The following is a 19,466-nucleotide window of genomic DNA, read 5'->3' as shown; positions in this document are numbered from 1 at the left end:
CAATAATTCCCCTCCTTTTGACAGACAAGGAGACTGAGACTCCAGGAAGGAAGGCCTTGCCTCCTCCATATGTAGCATCAAAAATAGGCAGAGCCTGCTTTTCCCACTAACCCTCGCTGGCTGTCCGGGACTACAGGGGAAAGCGTGAGGCAAACGGGAGTGAGCTAAGTGCCTCTCTGTACCTGTAGGGAGGGATGTCCAGAGGACAGGCTCAGAACAGGAACGAATAGAGACGTGGCCTAATCCCCTTCCCCCCACCCTTCGTTTTACAAATCGGGACCCAGAGGCCTATAGGGTTGAAGGGGCTCACCCCAGGTTTTGAACTTGGGCAGTCTGAAGCACTCTTTATCCATTTCATGGCTGTTTCTCCACCCCAGCCCCTATAGGCCTCAAAACCGCATGGACGTAGAAGGGACGCCAGGTGTGGCCAAAGCCAGCTGCCCCGTGGACCCGCCTTTCCCCTTCCCCACTTCCTCTTCCTTGGCCCTAAACCCACGTGGAAGCCGTGCTCTCTGGGGGCTGGTGGAGCGGGTGCTGGAAAAGAACTGGGTGGCTCCGGCCCTTAGCCCAGAGTCAACCAGGACACCCGGATAGCCCCAGAGGTGAGGGAAGCGGCGGGGTCGCCAGGCCGGAGCGGGTGGGGGAGAGGCGTGTCCGAGGCAGGGCGGGGAGGACCGGCCTGGCCGGAGAAGGGGGAGGAGCAGGAAGGGGCGGTGGCGGCGACGGCTCCGCCTCCCATCTCCCCACCCCTGTCGGGCCGGCCCGCCGCCACCTCCTTCTTCTCCTCCTCCTCCTCCTGAAAGGCCTTAGCCGCCGCTGCTGCTCCGGCTTTTCGCGACTTCGAAACCTCCGCCACCTGCCGGGACTTGGCCGTCCCCCGGTATAAAGCCCCGGGGACGAGTCCTGCCCAGCAGTCAGACCCCCATGGAGACACTGCTGGGGACAGCGCACGGCCGGGTAGGAAGATCACGGCGGCAAGCGAGGCGGCGGGGGGGGACGCGCCTGGATAGGGTGTTGCGGCGGGGGTGTCTTGCTCCCCAGCTTGGGCCCTGAGCACTCCCTCTCCCAACTTAGCCGAAGTTGTAGCGAAAGTAGGGACAGAGGCCCGAGGGGCGAAGGGGAGGTGGGGACAGCTGTCGTCTCTGAGCTGGGCCTGGAGAGGAAGCCAGAGAGAGTACGGCCCGGGAGTGGGGTGCGATAGCTGGGGTGGACTCCCCCACGACGTAGATTAGCGTGGATCAGATGGGATTTTTCTCTTCTGCGCCGCACTTCGCTGTACACCCCTCCACCCCCCGCTCTCACTTCCCTCGAAAGTTTCCTACCTACTTTTCTGCCCCTTCAGCAGTTTTAGAAACTTCCCTCTCGCGGGTGCCCAAGCTCCGTGACCTTGGCAGTGCCTCGGAACCGTTGTCTCCAGCCTAAGTCTAAGGAACAGGCTCGGTGGCAACCCCCACCCCCTTCTCCTTTCCCCTCCCGGCCGGCATTCCCGCTCCCACAGTGAGGCTGTGGCCCTAGTCAGCGGGGGGTAGGAGACCCTGAAATAGTGAGGTCGCCCCCTCCCCCACTTCCCTAATCTGCCCAGGTTATCTGGTCCCTCCCTCACCCTTCTCCCAGTTAATGGGGTAAGGAGGCAGAAATACAACTGGAACCAGCTGCCCAGGGCCAGTGGGAGGGATGGTCTGGGAGTGCTCCCTTCCCCCAATCAGAAGAGGCTCGTCTGGGGGTGGGGGAGAATTTGGGAGAGGCCTCCGGCCCAGGAGCCTATTGGAGAGGCGAGACTGATAGGGAGGCGGGGCTTTTGGGGGCTCTGCTTTGCTGACCTCAGTTTCCCTAGCAATATGATGGCCAAGAGGTCACAGGGTTTGGGTTTCACAGAATTACTAAGCCCCCAAAGATGAGAAAAAACCATCTGGTTCCTTCCTTTAGAAAGGAGGAAACTGAGGCTCAGGGATAGGGAGTGAGAGGGCCAAGCTGTACCACAAATCATTGGCAGAACTGAAATTTGAACCCAGAGCTCCCAACCTCAGGCCAGAGTTCTTCCTGTTACACTAGGTTGTCCACAAGAGGAAGCCTGAGTGAGTTCCAGCCACCTTTTATTTCTTAACTCCGTCCTCTACCCTCACCCCCCACCCCACCCCCAGACTAAGCATCTGCTTGGTTGGTTCACAGAAGCTGGAAGGAACTGGGAGCTTGAGCCTTCAAGGAAAGAAAGATGAACATGGACTCCAGGGGCCTCATGGCCCTTACTCCCCAAAGTGAGGGCCCTGCCCAGCAAACCGGTCCTGCCATGAGTCTTTCAACTGTCCAGGAGAATTCGTCTCCTGGGCCCACCAGCCTGGCCCCACATCCTAGAGGGCAGGGGAGCCCCCAAACCAGCCGGTCTGGCTCCCCACACAATAGAACAGCCCCAGAGCTGGGCCAGCCAGAAGTAGTGGATGATACTGAGCTACAGATGAAAGTGGACTTTTTCCGGAAACTGGGCTACTCATCTGGAGAGATCCATGGGGTCCTCCACAAGCTGGGACTTCAAGCTGATACCAACACAGTCCTGGGTGAACTGGTAAAACATGGGCCAGCCACAGAGCGGGAGACTCCATTGGATGGGCCCCCAGAACCTCCACTGGTGCCCAGAGGTGGAGGGACCCCAAAGGCACCCTCCCCTTGCTCTCTACCTGCTGAGGATAAGGAAGTCAGTAACCTGAGGCCAGTGGTCATCGACGGGAGCAATGTAGCCATGAGGTTTGTTCATTTACTCAGAGTTTTCATTTTGTCTCCTCCTCCTCTGTTCCCCTAGTGGTTTGCTAGGAGCTTGGAACTAAATTAGGATTGGTGTCTGGGACCCTCAAAGGCAGTTCCATAGTCAAATGTTAGTTTTAGGATTATCCTGATTACACAAGCAGGAATAATGGGGCAGGGATTTGCTTGAGGAGGGGGTCTTTGAAACAAACATTAATTATTTGCCAAGTGTAGTTCATCTTCCTGGTTTGAATAGGTATCCAATTCTATCATCACCAAGGCACATTCTACTACCTAAAATGTTACTTTTCTCATAGAAGGATAAGAAGCCATCAATGGGCTCTTCCCTGGGTTAAAAGTACAAGGGAAGAATGGTTTCCTTATCTCTAAAATGGCATCAGGTCCAGAAGAATGTGTAGCCCATAGGAGCTCTGAGGTTCCAAGTGAGGAAATACAAACTCCATAATCTCTCTGAGGAAATATGGACTAGAAGATAGAGTGCCAGGCTTGGAGTTGGGAAAATCTGGGCTGAAATTGCAATTCTTTATAGTTATTAGCTAATATGGCCATGGAAAAGTTATTTAACCTCTGTGAGGCTCAATTTTCTTGCCTTGAAAGGTTGTTAGGTTATATGTAAAGCCTTTGACAAACAGTAAAATTCTTGATGCTAAGATACCCTTTCTCCCTCACCTGGGGGGCAGGGGTGCCCCTAACTCTTTGCCTACAGGGACTTAAACAAAATAGTCAATTTCTAGCCTGTGGCAGAGGTGGGCCAAGTACTGAGGCCTCAGGTGAGCCAGTGACTCACCTGCCCCTCTGACTCAGGGGACTGTCCCTGCCAGAGCCCTGAGCCATGAAGAAGATGCTTCCTGGAGCTGGCTGGGGACAGTACCTCCTGACATGAGAGAGCCTTGGGCTCAGGCAGGAACAGCCCTGGCTGGGGGAGAATGCTTACAATAGGGGACCCTTCCTTCTTAGAGCAAGGACTAGTGAAATAGCAAGTTCTAATGAGCTTCCAGCCTTTCTGCCCTGGCCCACCTAGGAGGCTGGGAGGAAGGAGAAAGGACACAGTAGTCCTAGAGGTATTTCAGGGAGGTCCTGGAAAACGGGTCAGACTGGAGGCCAAGCCTTCCCTCTTAGCTAGTTGGAACAAAGAGCCCTGGTGTCTGGAGAGGAAAAAGGTCAGGGGTCAGCTTAAGGGGACAGGAAATGAGTGGCTTGGAAAGAGTCTAGAATAGTAAAGAGAGCCTGAGACTAGGAGTCAGAAGACCTGAGTACTAACCATGGCTCTAGCCATGACTCCCTGTGACCTTGGACAATTTTCTTCCCATATATGAGTCTCAGTTTCTTCCTCTGTGAAGATGAAGACCATGGAACAACTACGTGATCACTGAAGTCCTTTTCAGCAGATCCATTGTAAATCTCAGGGGTTGCTATGTAGTTTTTAAAGTTTTTTAACTAAAATCAGGAGGGAGTTTCTTGAGGGTTAGGAGAATGGGACACTCCAGATTTAGGGAGTTAGAGAGTGACAGGGAAACAAAGGCAGGAGGGAAGGATCAGAGGATCCTACAGAAGTGATTTTTGAGACTCCTCGGCTTCTGCCTCCAAGTTCAGTGCTGTTACTCAGTGAGATCCATATGGGCCTGGCTGCAAAGAAGAGGGGAATACTAGGGTGGCCTTGGATTCTGGGAACCTTGAACCTCTCAGCTTTTCCCACTCTTAACAATCCCTGGCACAGCCAGGGACAAGTCCAATTCCAAGCTGGGTTTGGGGCCACCTGGGAAGTCAGAAGTAGGATTTCTGAGAGAGTATGGTAAGTCACAGCTTAAGGACTGGTGGTTAGTCCTGACTCTGAAGGGCTCTTGACCCTCTTCTCCCTGTCACAGCTCCACTCACCAATAGCTACTTGCAGCCCCTTGTGCCTTCATAGCTGGTGTCCAAGGGCTTAGAGAATGAGGGGGTTGGAATCTGTGTGGGTGATGGGGCTCTTTGAAGTGGGAAGAACACTGTGGAATCTATCTGTGTCAGTATTCATTTGGGATCAGTCAGGGGTCTCTGGGTGTTATGAGTGTGTACTGCTGTGTATGGCATCCTAACATAGTACTTTGTCTAAGTAGATATGGAATATATGGGGATTTGGGCTTGGATTAAGAGTTATCATTTCTGGATTTGGAGTGGGAGGGCCTGGGCTCAGATCTCCATTCCCTCCCACTCCCCTGGGTGAAACCAATTGCAGGGGTGGGGGGTGGGAGGGGCTGGGAAGGGTGGGAGTGGGGACCTCTTTTGCCCTTCATTTCCTGATTATCTATAAAATGAGGGGTTTGAACTCCATTATCAGGTCCACAAGACCTTGCTAGTATTGTGGGAGCCTTTCTATTCCTATCCTCAGCCCCCAGCCTGGCACTGAGGAGGCCCTTAATAAATGAGCTATTGGTTAGTTGGCCCCAAATTCATGAGCCATCTATTTGGATATCCTTGGATTAGAGGGGTGGTGCCTTAGGGGCCCATGGGGGGGGGCGGAGTGCCAGTTTCTAAAATAGACTGAAGGCAGAGTTGGGGCCAGGGAGAAAAGGTATCTCTGCTGCTTAGCTTACTTAGGTGTCCATTGAGCTGGGACCACAGTGTGTGAGGGTGGGGAGGATGGGACACAGGGAATCCAGCTGGGCTCAGCCTGGGGAGCCATGTGGAATTGGAGAGGAGAAACACCACAGGTCAGGCCTGGCCCCTACCATGGTCCCCTGCTGGCTAGGGCTTTCATTGCTCCCCAGTCGGGGAATTCCAGCCCTGACTTCCTGTATTGGCTGTGTTGCAAACTGTGTCCCTGCCCCGCCTGACTACACCCCCCTCCACCCCCAACTCCTCCAGCTCCCCCACCATATGCAAATCGGGTGGAAATTAACCTCTCATTTCCTTCTAAGGGAATTTTCTTAGCCTGTTGCCAAATCAGATTACCTGGGGAGGACGACTTCTCTCTCTTCCCAGGGGATTCTGGGAAAGCCTGCCTGGCTATCCCCTCCCCATGCCCACCCCCTGCCCCCCCCATTCCTCCCCAGGCTTAGGAGCCAGCAACTTAGAGAAAAAAGGCTTATATTAAGCAGTAAAAGTTGGGAATCAGGCCACCTCTTGGGTGGGAAGGAAGCCACATGTTCCCTAGAACACAGACTGAGCTAGAAGGGACACATTTTGGTTTAAATGGTATTTTTCAAGTGCTTACTGTGCCCCCCCCTTCCCCCGGCCCTGTGCTAGGCCTTGGGGTTTGGGATAGAGACTTGACCTGTGATGTCTTCCTTAGGGAATTCCCAGGTGAGGATGACCCCTTTGCCAATGCCAGTCCAAATCTCCTGCCACCCACAGACTCAGACAGTTGTCCAGGGCATGGAGAAGTTAGTGCCTTTACCATCCTGGCCTTATAGCTGACGTGTATCACAGAAGGGATTTGAATCCAATCAGATCGCTCTTGGCTTCCAGGATGCAAAGACAAATACAGCTTACATGACGGAAGACTAGGAAATTAAGCCTTTAGGTTGGGCACCTTCAGGGGATGATAGAGTGACTGCTTTCCTTCCCTCTGAATTTCCTGCCCTCCCCTAAAAGCTTTGTTGGCTGGTTGTCCTTTTTGTACCAAGATTTCATACTAACACTTGATTTCTCTGAAAGAAGGCAGAATGGAGGATTCTTTGGGATTCTGGCTGCCCTCGATGGAAGAAAGGGAGAGGTAGACAAAGAAGGCAGTTAGAGATAGTAGGCAATTTTTGATACCTTGGAGGGAAAAGGAGTCTCAGGTCATTAAAAGTCTTCTGCCCATTTTACAATGTAATTGAGGAGGGGAAAGATTATTAAAAAGTTAAAAAGAAAGCAAAACAAAAAGTAATCTGCCCAGTAACCTCCATTGGGGAATCTCTTTAATGGGCCATGGCCAGAGAGAATCAAGGGGAGGTGAGGTGCCATTGTGGGTACTGCCTCCCCACTTCCCTCCCTCCTGGGGTCTCTGTCCAGATGTTGGGGGAGGGAGATGGGTGAGTAATCTTCCAAGAACAAGCTCCCCATGGTTTTATAGCTAGAGCCATAGCCCTCAATTTCAGGAGAGGCACAAGCCAAGACTCGATGTCCACCCTTTGAGCAGGGGTGTATGTGTGTGTGTTGGCACGTGTCTGTCCCCACACCCACATGAGGCCTTTCTGACATGTTTATACATGTGGGTAAAGAGCGCAGAGTAGGTTGAGTGTTTTGCCTTAGAGCTGAGGAGGTCACCAGCTGTTTGAGATTCCCCAGAAAGAGTGAATGGAATTGCTACCTATTGTCTCATCCTGCCCACCCACCACCACCCCAAAACACGCAGCAGCAGGAAGTCGGGAGATAAAGGTGTGTTCATGTTACACCTAGGCTGCCCAGCTTCCAGGAAACTTCCTATGGGTAACCTCACTAAGCCTAGGATAAAAAGGGGGGGAGGGAGGGAAAGAGAAACAGAGTGACGGCTCGAGAAAGAGGGAGAGATAGAGAGAATGAATGAGTGTACACACACATTCAAAATGTAGTCATTCTCTCAACCAAATGAATACCAGCCTTATAGTCAAAAACTGGATTCCAGGTCTTACTCTTTAACACATACTTGCTATGGGTGATTCTGGACAAATCACATCATGGGGGGGGGGGGGAGTATGTCCCCAGGCAGTTCTCTAAAGGTCTAGTCAAATCAACAAGCATTTATTAGGACCTACTATGTGCCAACCACTGTGTTTGGCCCTGGAGTTACAAACAAAAGCAAACACAGTCTCTGCCCTCAAGGAGTTCACAATCTAATGAGGGAGAAGCATGCCAACAACTCTATCGATGACATCAACTGGAGATAATGAACTGAGAGAAGGCACTAGAATTAAGGGGGATCGGAAGAGGCTTCTTACAGAAGGTGGAGCTCAAAGGAAACCAGGATATAGAGATAAGAAGGGAAGATTAAGACTAGTAAATTAGCTGCCATCCTGAATCAGCAGAAGTTTTGAAAACACAGAGGGAAAAAAAAGTCCAGAATGGAAGGGAGAGTTGTCTTCTTTTTCCTCTACATCCATTGCCCACATTCCCAGCAAAGGCTCCAGTGAGCAGTACCCACCACCATATCTCCATTCTGATCTCTCTGGGGCTCAGTGTTATTTCTCTTCAGCTTTCTAAAAATGGATCTAAGGTAGACCATATGATATAATGGGAAGAGTCCTGGGCTAAAAGTCAAGAGATCTCTGTTGTAGTCCCAGCCCTCCCATGATCCAATCTTACAAGTGTGACCTGGAACAAGTCACTTGATGTCTCCAGGCCTCAACTTCATGTTCTCTAAAAACAAGGGATCAGACTAATATCTTTCTACTTGGTTCCTTCTTGGTAAATCAGGTTTAGAACACCTAGAAGGAGGATGTGATAAGCAAAGGACACAGAAAAAGGAGAGAAGGGCCAAGAAAGCAGGAAGAGAAAAAACATATTCCTCCTCAGGGAGGAGGGTTTCCAGTGGAGAGGAGATAGAGCTGGTGTGGGACTCTGATTCCCCCAAAATTCCCCTGGAGCTCAGAAAAAAAACCAGTGGGGTCAGAGAACATTAGGGTCAGAAGAGACTTTGGAGGCTTCATTTTTCAAAGAGGAAACTCAGGTTTAAAGACGACCCAGGCTGAGCCAGCTAGTAACAAATGGGTCATTCTTTGGCCTCGGTCTCCTAGTACTTATCCCTTCTGGACAACTTTCTGGAGAGCTTCCTCATACCCTAACTGGGGGCTCTCTTCCCTCCACCTCTTTAGCTGTGTTTTGGTTAATTTGGGGCTTGGTTGGGAGGAGAGTGGGCAGGCGGACAGACACCCCAGAAATGGGAACATCCCCGACAGGATGTGGTTTTTCAGCGGCACTGCCTTCTTTACGCAAGATTACTCTGTCTGATTTTGCCAGATGTATGAGTTCTGAATTCTCATTTGGAATAGGGAGGGAGGAGAGGCCAGTGGGGCCAGAGTTGGCAGCTTGGACCTCCCACCCGCAGTCACTAGGGCCCTTGATTCCTTGGAAACTCTGCCACCTGGAGTTCATGCTCAGCTAGGTCTGGTTACATGGCAACCGTAGGGAACTGAATTGACAGGGAGAACACGGTTTACTAGACCCTTGTCTCTCCTGATTGCTTGCCTAGTCATGCAGTACTAAGGTGAAAAGGCTTTATTTAGGCACAATGGCACTGTTTTTCCACTGAGAGGGAAAAAATAGGGATCACTACCCCTGATTTAAAGACTGGGAATCTGAGGCCCAGAGAGTACTGAGGAGAACCCAGATGTCTAGTTATCCCATTCCAAGCCTGTACTAGGTTTTACCTTCCCTTCCCCCTGAAACCTCTAGCCTAGGAGAGTTTACTTAAAGCAGGGCTTCTTAACTGACTTCATGTCCTGGACCCTATGGTCTCCTGCTCAGAATAATGTATCTAAACACATAAAATGCATACGATTATAAAGGGAACCAATTATATTGAAACATAGTTCTAAGAATATTGTTTTTAATTCATGGCCCCAACTTAGAAAGTGATAACTGCATTGGTCTATCAGCAAGCATTTCTTAAACTCTTTCTATAGGCCAGGTACTATGCTGAATGCTGGGGACACAAATACAAAGAATGAAAAAAAATTCCTTCTTACAAGGAGCTCAGAAGCAAGTTTATATACTGTATGAGTATTTACAGACACACATAAATATAGAGTAGATGTAAGAAAAATAGATACAAATAAGGAGAACCAGAAGGAGATTTCTCTCTTCTAAGTTATGGTCACTGGGGTCAGTTTATTGGGTGACAAGAGGTTTCCAAAGGCAATTTTCATTGTCCAAATTCTCCTTTTGCCACTTCATACCTATATGACTTTATGATACACATCCCTTAATCTTATCTGTCATGGATAGAGTTAGACTTTGAATCAAGAACAACCTGGATTTAAATTTTGCCTTAGATACATATTACCCTGGACAAGTTACTTAAATGCGCTTCCCTCCTCTTTACGCTGAAGGCATGAACTAGATGACTTCTGTGGTCCATTTTAGCTCTAGAGCTATGATCCTATGATCCAAAGACCTTGTGTTTCAGCAAGGTGAGTCTTCTCTCCAACAATTCTTAATCCTACACCCCTGGCCAGAGATCTTGCTGGTGAGTCTCTTCACTTAGCCAGGCTGGCTCTCAAGACAGCTGACACACTCAGATCCTTTTCAGCCTAGATACTGTGGAGATTGACTTCTGCCAGCAAAGTCTTCTAGAGCCAAGGTTCTGTTGGGGCAATGGAAGACTCAGTGGACGGTTAAAGGAAATGACAAAAGCACCATTTCCTAACCCCCTCTTAATTCCAATGTCTTCCCTCTATTAATTATTTCCTATTTATCTTGTATTCAGCTCACTTTGTATATAGCTGTTTGCTTTTTGGCTTCCCAATTAGATTCTAATCTCCTGGAGGGCAGGGACTTGTCTTTCGGTTCTTTTTGTATCCTCTGGTCTTAGCACAGTGTCTGGCACATAATAGGTACTAAATAAATGTTCGTTGAATTGAATTTAACTTTCAGTCTGAAAGACCAAATGATCTCTGTCCCCTGCAGGAATATTTTGAGTCCCTAAATGCCTTAGGTCAGACCTGTTATTCTTCCCCTAGCCTGAGTCAATCTCCCCTCAGCCTTGTGGTAATAGCTGGGGCCTGGGTGTTTAAGTATGGAGTTTATTTAAGGCTAAGTGGTCTTGTTCCTCTTTGAGGCCTTCCAGGAGTAGCTTACTCAGTCTCACAGCCCTGACCTTCATTTCTAACTTGAGATAGAGATTTGGAGAGGGAGGGTTTAAGTCCTTTGTCTACTTAGACCTTTGAATTATAGCTTCAGGATTGTAAAGGACTTTAAAGACATAAATGCAAACACACACTGTTTAACAGATGGGGAAACTGAAACCCAGAGATGGGGGAAACACCTTTCCTTTATTCATACAAGTCATAGTCAGAGCCAGGACCCAAAACCCAGATCTCTTTTTTTTTTTTTTTAAACACCTTCTAGGGGGCAGCTGAGTGGTTCAGTGGATTGAGAGCCAGGCCCAGAGACAGTAGGTTCTGAGTTCAAATCTGGCCTCAGGCCCTTCCTAGCTGTGTGACCTTGAACAAGTTACTTAACCCCCATTGCCTAGCCTTTACCACTCTTCTGCCTTGGAACAAATACACAGTATTGATTCTAAGATGGAAGGTAAGGGTAAAAAAACAAACAAATAAATAAATAACTAGATAGATGAATGAATAAAGCATCTTCTGTCTTAGAATACTAATACTAGCATTATTATTAATTATACTAAGTATAATTACTAAGTATTAGTTCCAAGAGAGAAGAGCAATAAGGGGCAGGCAACTGGCATAAAATGACTTCCATGCTGAAGGTAACAGAGTCAGGAAGTATCTGAGGCCAAATATGAACCTGGAATCTCCCATCTCCAGGCCTGACTCTCTATCCACTGAGCTAACTAGCTGCCTCAAAACCCAGATCTCTTGACTTCCAGTTGTAGAATTCTAGAATTTCATTAAATGGCCAAGTTGTTTTTAGAACTGAAACTATTTAGTTGATAGTACTAACAGGTACCTTAGGCCTTCTGGCTCTTGAATTCCACCCCAGTTTCCCAAAGCACCATCAACAAGGACTTCCCCTTCTGCCCTGACCCCCTCAAAAGTGAGGAAACACTCAGGAATCTGGCAACTCCCCATGGGGTCAGGCATAACTTACTGCAATCATTTAGAAAAACCATTTAGTTCAGTCCCTTCTTTTTATAGATAAGGAAACTGAGGACCAAAAGAGCAGGAAAGGGACTTAGCACATTTATATCAAAATCAGAGCTAGAGACCTGATTTCCTGGTCCATCTGGAGAAATATGAGGTCCTGGAAGAAAAAGAATAGCTGTATTTATGTAAGGCTTGAAGGTTTGTAAAGTGCTTTACAATATTATCTCATTTGATTTTCACAACAGGTGCTATTATTATCCCCATTATGTGTATGAGAAAATTGAGACAAACAGAGGTTAAGTGACTTGCACATGGTCATGCAGCTAGTAAGAGACTGAAGCCAAGTTTGAACTCAAGTCTTCTTGGTTCCAGGTCCAGTGCTGTAGTCCACTTAGCTGTCTCGTGTAGATGATGTAGCTATAGGTAGAGTCATAACATCATAGACTTTCAAAGCTGAAATGTGGTACCTCAGAGATTATGTATTTTGCCTAAGAGGAAATTGAAGCCCAGAAAGAAGCATCTTGCCCAAAGTCAATCAGATATTAGGTAGCAGAGCTGGGTTTCAGACTCCAGAGTATCTGACTCCTTTTCCACTTTGCCACACTGCCCCAGGTGGGCACAGAAACTAAGTCACTATGTTCCTTCCCCCCACCTTGAGGCTATGTTGCAAGCTGTGCCTGACCCTGTGGGGAGTGGGTGCTGCCAGATTCCTGAGTGTTTCCTCACTTTCGAAGGGGATAGGGCAGAAGGGGAAGTCCCTGCTGGTGGCATTATAGGAAACTGGGGTGGAATGCAAGAGCCAGAAGGCCTAAGGGAGTTGCCTGTTAGTACCCGATGCTTCTCATTCCTCAGATGAAGAAATTGAGGCCCCAGGAGGACAGGCAGTAACTGTGCCAGGCCAAGCCTCTCCCTTCCTCTCCATTGAGGCCCCAGGAAGACAAGCAATAAGTGTGCCAGGCCAAGCCTCTCTGGCCTGATGAAAAATGAACCCTGTGTCATATGTCACTTGTTTTCACCCTGTGATTTCCACCCTCCCTCTAGCCATGGAAATAAAGAAGTTTTCTCCTGCCGGGGCATCTTACTAGCAGTGAACTGGTTCCTGGAGCGCGGCCACTCTGATATCACAGTTTTTGTGCCCCTTTGGAGGAAAGAGCAGCCACGTCCTGATGTGCCCATCACAGGTAAGAGACTAGAAGACCTTAAGCCTCTGGAAGCATGTGGGGCAGGATAGGCCTTGCCTTGGCCAAGCCATAGAGGCCTGTCATTGCAGTTTGGGTTGCTGCATGGCATCCATGAGGGAGAGGTAAGGACGGATGGACTGCTAGCTGCTGCCCCTGGCCACCCACCACCCTGTCGAGGTCACCATCGTGATCCTCAGCGAGGATCAGCGGGTCTCATTAAAGGTTTACAGAGTGCTTCCATGAGGTCAGCAGTGAAAGCATCCCATTTTACAGATGAGACACCAGGATCCCCTGGGGTCACACAGTGAATATGAGAGGAGGAGCTGGGACTCCCAACTTGGACGGGGCTCTTGACAAGCTGACGACCTCAGCCGTGGGGACTCCCCAGCTTGGGACAAACCAATGCTCCCATACTGAGTACCACAGTCAAAGAGAGATGGCTTTACTGAGCCAAGAACCCACGAGCGGGGGTAGTTCTTTTTTTTTCCCCACTCAAAAAAAGCATCTTGTGAATCCATTTGAACTGAAACAAATTTTGGTGTTTTTGAAAGCTCCTGGGTCAGAATGAAACCAAAGGGCCCAGATACTCTTTGCATCGAGCTAGCATTTTTTTATAAACCCTTACCTTCCATCTTGGAGTCAATACTGGGTACTGGCTCCAAGGCAGAAGAGTGGTACGGGTGGGCAATGGGGGTCAAGTGACTTGCCCAGGGTCACACAGCTGGGAAGTGTCCGAGGTCAGATTTGAACCTAGGACCTTCTTCATTTGCCATTCAGTCTCTAGGCCTGGCTCTCAATCCACTGCCCCCTGAGCTAGCATTGAAGTCAGTTCGTGTCCCCAATTATTCTGACACTAAAATCCAGCATTCTTTTCCCTTGCACCTTCCACTGCTTTACTGCTATGGGGAAGGCCATACAATGGAGTAGAGTCCAGAGCCTGGAGTCAGGTGTGAATGAGTGAATGAATGAATGGCAAGCATGAAATGCCTGCATTGTACCAACTGGTGCACTAAGCAATGGGGATACAGTAGGTAAGTAAGGCAGCAGTCTTTGCTCTTAAGGAGGTCACATTTAACAAACCAAGACGACATGGGTCCAATCCCCCCTTCGGATGCTTAACTAGTTAGAAAGTGAGCAAGTCCCTTTATCTGGCTGAGCCCTAGTTCCCTCCTCCGATACTCCCTCCTCTGATACCTGTGTGACCACGTGGTGTGAGATAAGAGGTGAAAGGGCTTCCTGCCCATCATTGCCTAGAGAGGGGGAGGAAGGAGCTGCCCCCTGCCCCCTGCCCCCGGGACTCCCGAATCCCTGAGGCAGAAGCCTGGCCAGGCAGTCTGCCCTACAGCTGTCTCCCATCTTCTGCAGATCAGCACATTCTTCGAGAACTGGAGAAGAAGAAGATCTTGGTATTCACACCATCCCGGCGCGTCGGGGGGAAGCGGGTCGTGTGCTACGATGACCGCTTCATAGTGAAGCTTGCGTTCGAGTCCAACGGCATCATAGTGTCCAATGACACGTACAGGGACCTGCAGAGCGAGCGGCTGGAGTGGAAGAGGTTCATCGAGGAGCGGCTGCTCATGTACTCTTTCGTCAATGATAAGTAAGTACATCCCTCCGCCTGCCTGCGGGCCTTCAGGCTCTGGATGGTCGGCTTAGTTCAGACATTGGTGAAGCACGCCCCTGTGCCAGGATTTGGAGATACAGAGCCCAAAACAGCCAGCCCTCGGCCTCCCAGACCTGGCCCACTCCCTGATAGATGGAAGAAGACACAAAGTATATTCAGATGACTACAAAGTAATCTCAAGAACAGGGGGAAGGGTCTTTTAGGAGCTCTGCTTTGGCAGAAACCAGGGATCTAGAGAAGCGAGCGAGAGGGAAGGGGGCCAGGCGCGGGGGCACTGAGCTGGAATGAAAGGCCCCCTGCCCTTTCCTGGGGCCTGTAGGCCTGGGGAGGAGTGGCTGTCAGTTCAACAGAGCAGCCCGAGTCATGAAAGGAAGACCAGGCACAATGAGTCAGCCAGGCTAGAGGCAGCAGGTCCAGCAATTTGTGGCACACGTTGTGGGCCCCAGATTGGGTGTCAGAGAGCTTTGGGCTGGTGCCAGCTTTGCCTCTAGGTAGCCAGGTGTCTGGGACACATCCCTTCCCCTGCCTGGATCTGTTTCTTCTGCTTAAGTGAGGCAGATTGGTCTCTAAAGCCCCTTCTAGCTCCTCTAGCCCACGTCCTGACATACACCTGCCAGCTTCCCATCTCAGGTGCCTGGACACCTGGGAATGATGGGAGTGAGAAGGGGCAGCCTCTGCGTCTGCACGCTCAGTGTCTGAAAGTCAAACCACCTCCTCTGGCCTGATTTGGGGGTGTCATCAGAGGATCTGAATCTGCACAGAGCACCGGTCCCAGGACCCAGGCCTTGCATACCTCTTCTCTTTGGGGGCTTTTGACAGGTTCATGCCACCTGATGACCCCCTCGGCCGACACGGGCCCAGCCTGGATAACTTCCTCCGGAAGAAACCTCTGGTGCTTGAGCACAAGAAACAGCCCTGCCCCTACGGTAAGCGGCCCCAGACGACGTCACCCCGTTCCAAAGTGAGGTTTCCTCTGCCCTGACCCACACTTAGCCCACGTCCCAGCAGCCTCCCACACGTCCGAAGGGTCGGGGAACTAGGTCTTGCTTGTGAATCCTGGCTCTGGTTCTCCCAGGCCAGGTGACTTCAGCGGAGTCCCGTCCTGGTACTGGGCTTCAGTGCCCACCTCTGTAAGGTGCTAGACGGGCTTACCATGGCTGTGTTCCTGGAGAAGCCTCCGTCCGCTCCCTGTTCAGACAGGGATGCGGTAGATTTGTCTGATGGAGGTGACGGTGCCGTGGCAGGGTCTGGCACTAGAGAGCCTGCGCGGTGAACGCTGCCGTGATGATTGTCAGCATGGCACCTTCTCCCCGTTCTCCCGAGTCTCCCCTAGCCCACCTCACCCCCGCGATTCTCCCCACAGGGAAGAAGTGTACATACGGGATCAAGTGCCGGTTCTACCACCCAGAGAGGCCAAGCCGGCCCCAGCGCTCAGTGGCAGATGAGCTGCGAGCCAATGCCCGGCTCTCCCCACCCCGGGCACCTGCCAAAGACCAGAAATGCCGTCAGCCCTCACCCACATCCACTCCAGCCCCCGGGTCCCTGCCTCTGAAGGATGATCGGGAATGTTGGCTGCCGGAGAAGTTCCCGGGGCCCCAGCAGGCTTCTGGAGGAAGTGGGGATGGGCCGCCTAAGGCCTATGCCCAAGGCAGGAGCCTGCCAACCATGAGTGGTGGCTTCGGCCCGGCCGACTGGGGCCCCCCTCCCCTCGACTCCCTCTCTTACCTCTCCCAAGACTGCCTGGACTCTGGCATTGGTTCCCTGGAAAGTCAAATGTCTGATCTGTGGGGTGGCCGGGGCAGCAGCCATGGGGAGTCTGGGGAGCCTTCCAGGACCGGGGGGAGTGGGAGCAACCCACAGAGGTGTGCCTTCCTAGGCCGAGTTCCCCCCCTGACCTATGGCCCTGAGCCCCCCGCCGGCCCTTCATCTCTCTCCTTCTCAGGCTACGGACGCCCTGTGGGCACCGGGCAGTTCAGCATTCCAGCAGAGTACCCTCCACCTCTGGGATATGTACCACGCGAGTACTGGTCAGAGCCGTACCCCATGCCCCCTCCCACAGCCACCAGGGCTCCCCCAGCCCTTCGGGATCCCCACCTGCTCAGTGCCCCCGAAGCCTATGGTGCCGAAGCAGCAGCCTGGGGAGCCGGGTCAGACAGCTTCACCAAGCAGCGGGCCAGCCTGCGAGTGAAGCTCTGCGGCATCTTCCCCCCACATCTGGTGGAAGCCGTGATGAGACGCTTCCCCCAGCTCCTGGACCCCCTGCAGCTGGCTGCTGAGATCCTCAACTACAAGTCTCAGAACCCCAGTGGGTGACCCCTGCACAGTTCGCAGTGTTCTCCCAGCCCGTTGGGGGTGGGAGTGGGCATGGGGTCGGGGCTGCCTTGGTCTCCCGCCGAACCCAGCCTGACTATGACAGCGCCCCAGTCTGTCCCTGGAGTTCCTGGGGCACTATGTGGGCCAAGCTAGTTTTTAACCACTCCCTTTGTCTTGGCACAGGAACCCTGTGGGTTCCCAAGCATGTGCCTGAGGGAGAATCTTACAGTAGGAAAGGGATCCCAGAAACCAAAGAAATACTGTAACAATTGATTCTGGTCATGGGCTAACGAAGACCCTCTTTATCTGACTCATCTCTGTCTCTCTCCTATCTCCCTCTGTCTGCTCTCCATGCTTCTTCGTCTCCTCGCTCTTCCTTTCTAAACTCCGTTTCTACATCTCTCTCACCTGACTCTCTGCTGTGTGTCTTAGTCTCTGTTCAAGACCAGAAGCGATTGCCCTGTTGGTACACATTGTATCAGAGTTTAATGATGAGACAATAATGTCTGTCCTGTGGCTGATGCCCCAAGCCCTCTTCTCAAGGACGGGAAGGAGGGGAGGAGAAGCCAGAGAGAGGAGGATCCAGAAGGATCTTTTAAGAGGAGTCTGTCCTCCTCCTCAGCTTCTCCATCTCCCTCCCTCCAGGCTCTGTCCTGAGGATAACAGCCTGTCACTGGCTGGTTCGGCACCATGTGCCCTCTGAGGCCCCGGCCAGGGCCCCCCAACCATGTACGCCAATGGTGCCCCAGGGCCGGCGAGGTTTCATGTTAGTAGTAAAGAAGATGGTTTTTTAAGAATTTCTCTCTCCCTCCTTCCCCTTGTACCTGCCATGGTTACCTTGTGTGCTTTATTTTTACCCCTCTCTTAGGTGTATTTTTTTCTCCCAGACCCCTGAGAACCTGGGGCAGGGACAGCCTGATATGCCCAGAGGGTCTCAGTGCTGGTCTCCAGAAGATATCTCTGACCTTCTTTGGGGGTGGGCAGCTCTGTCAGGAGGGAGGGGGAGACGTGGGTTTAGGGAAAGGTATATTTTAAATAGAAAGTATTTGCTTCCCATTATTATTACCAATAAAATTTTTGACTTTAGATGAGTTTTGTGTATGTGGTATTTCTGAGAAGCTTTTATTTCATGGTTTTGGCTGTAGTAGAATTAAGAAATTAGCTATGTCTCCAGAGGACCTGAGTTAAATAAGGGAAGTTACAGAAAGGCAGCTTTGGATTTGATAGAAGAAAAAACTTCCCAGAATTCAGATTTTCTCAAAAATAGAAGAGGATACCTTGGAAGGTTAATGAGCTCTCCAGAAGTTAGATAACAAGATGCCATCTCCTCCTGGGAGAGAAGCTGGTCTAGTTACCCTCCAAGGTCCCTTCTACCTTATATCCTACTCTACTCTCAAGCCTGGAGTGACTTCTAAGCTCTAAAAGGAAACCCAAAGACATGCCACTTCAGTAAGGCAGGTTCTCCTACTTGGGGAGGAGAGCCCCAGAGTTCCAGCATGGAAAGCTTCCTGCTCTCTTGGGATGTCCAGGCCTCCATGCCAATGCCCCCACACAAACACACTCCTTATTGGGGTTTCCCCCAGATGCATGCTGATGGCGGTGTTCCCCTTCAGAGGAAGGAGTGGGGGAAAGAAGGCCTGCCTGTTCCTCTTTCCAGTCTTGCTGGTTAGTTGGCTGTGACCTCTGTGAGAATTTTCTCAAGACCTCTTTAAAGAGCTAAAAGGAACCCAGGTTGTTGGACCCAAGTAACCAGAGGATTGGCGTCTAAGCCTCCCTTCTTGGTCCCCAGGGTCCTTAGAAATCATTGAGGCCAAATTTCTAACAGTGGATAGAGTTCTGCATCTGGAGTCAAGAAGAATCCTCTTCCTGAGTTCCAATCTGGCCCCAGACATTAGTTGTATGACCCTAGGCAATTCACTTAGCCCTGTTTACCTCAGTTTCCTCATCTGTAAAATGAGCTAGAGAAGGAAATGGCAAACCACTTCAGTATCTATGCTAAGAAAATGCCCCAAAATGAGGTTGCAAAATGTTGGACACAAATGAGCAACAGCAACTCATTTTACAGATGGGAAAACCAAGGCTCAGTGACATGCCATGCCCTAGGTCAGAGGAATAAAACACGGGGCAAGAATGTGGCTCAAACCATATTAAAATGTAACTAGAAATACTTAAATAAGTTAAAATTCAATAGAATTTAGAAGTAAATATGCAATGTGTGGCCTTTAGGGATCCTTGCAATTGACACAACTGTACCAGATCATAAAACTGCCAAAATGGTACACTCCTGCCTGACCATATTTCTTTCTCCTACTCAAAAATCTTCAGTGGCTACAGGATGAAATGTAACCTAGTATATAGCCTGGCGTGGCCCTCTGGGATGTGATCCGAATCTTATTTCACTTTTAATTTCTTTCAAATGCTCTACTTTTCATCATATCAATGAGCTGATCCCCACTCTCTAAGCACGCTCAGCTTCATCCATTCCTGCAAGATTTCTCCCATGTCAACAACACACTCCTCTGGAATAGTGGCAAGGACAAAGAGTCAGAAGTCCTGTGTTTGAATTCTAATCTAGGAACCTGTCTGCCTTTGGGCAAGCCCCTTTCTATTTCTGGGCCCCAGTTTCCTTATCTGTAAAAATAAGAAGGCTGAGTTAGAAAATCTAGTAACATGCTTTTTTTTTTTTTTTTCCCTATTCATTTATCTCTAAAGACCCTTCTAACTCAAAATCCTGTGATCTCTGCCACTAGATTTCTGGGCCTCAGAGCCTCTACTCAGGTTCTCTAAGACCTTCCCTAATCTCCCCACCCCCAACATAGTGCTTGGCAAATAGTTGCTGCTTAATAAGTGCTTGTCAATTGGTTCATTGAAATCAAG

At 50.3% G+C, this 19,466-nt stretch overlaps 1 protein-coding gene across 1 annotated transcript; it reads left to right on the top strand.

Annotated features, from left to right (window-relative positions):
• The first annotated feature begins 817 nt into the window (after positions 1 to 817).
• On the top strand, positions 818 to 17,675 carry ZC3H12A (zinc finger CCCH-type containing 12A). The gene is made up of 6 exons (XM_044671490.1): positions 818 to 957; positions 2,170 to 2,739; positions 12,513 to 12,652; positions 14,018 to 14,252; positions 15,096 to 15,202; positions 15,640 to 17,675. The coding sequence occupies exons 2-6, from the start codon at positions 2,213 to 2,215 to the stop codon at positions 16,587 to 16,589; spliced, it is 1,959 nt and encodes a 652-aa protein (XP_044527425.1). The 5' UTR covers positions 818 to 957; positions 2,170 to 2,212; the 3' UTR covers positions 16,590 to 17,675.
• The last annotated feature ends 1,791 nt before the right edge of the window (positions 17,676 to 19,466 follow it).

The sequence above is a fragment of the Gracilinanus agilis genome, chromosome 3 (genome assembly GCF_016433145.1).
Source record: "Gracilinanus agilis isolate LMUSP501 chromosome 3, AgileGrace, whole genome shotgun sequence".
Classification (NCBI taxonomy): Eukaryota; Metazoa; Chordata; class Mammalia; order Didelphimorphia; family Didelphidae; genus Gracilinanus; species Gracilinanus agilis.
Note: the sequence above shows the minus strand (reverse complement) of the source record. Positions and strands in the feature narration are given on the sequence as shown.

Coding starts and splice junctions, on each gene's coding strand:
- ZC3H12A (XM_044671490.1), top strand. CDS start 2,213: ATGAACATGGACTCCAGGGGCCTCATGGCCCTTACTCCCCAAAGTGAG. Junction 12,653..14,017: donor TCCTGATGTGCCCATCACAG/GTAAGAGACTAG, acceptor CATCTTCTGCAG/ATCAGCACATTCTTCGAGAA. Junction 15,203..15,639: donor GAAACAGCCCTGCCCCTACG/GTAAGCGGCCCC, acceptor TTCTCCCCACAG/GGAAGAAGTGTACATACGGG.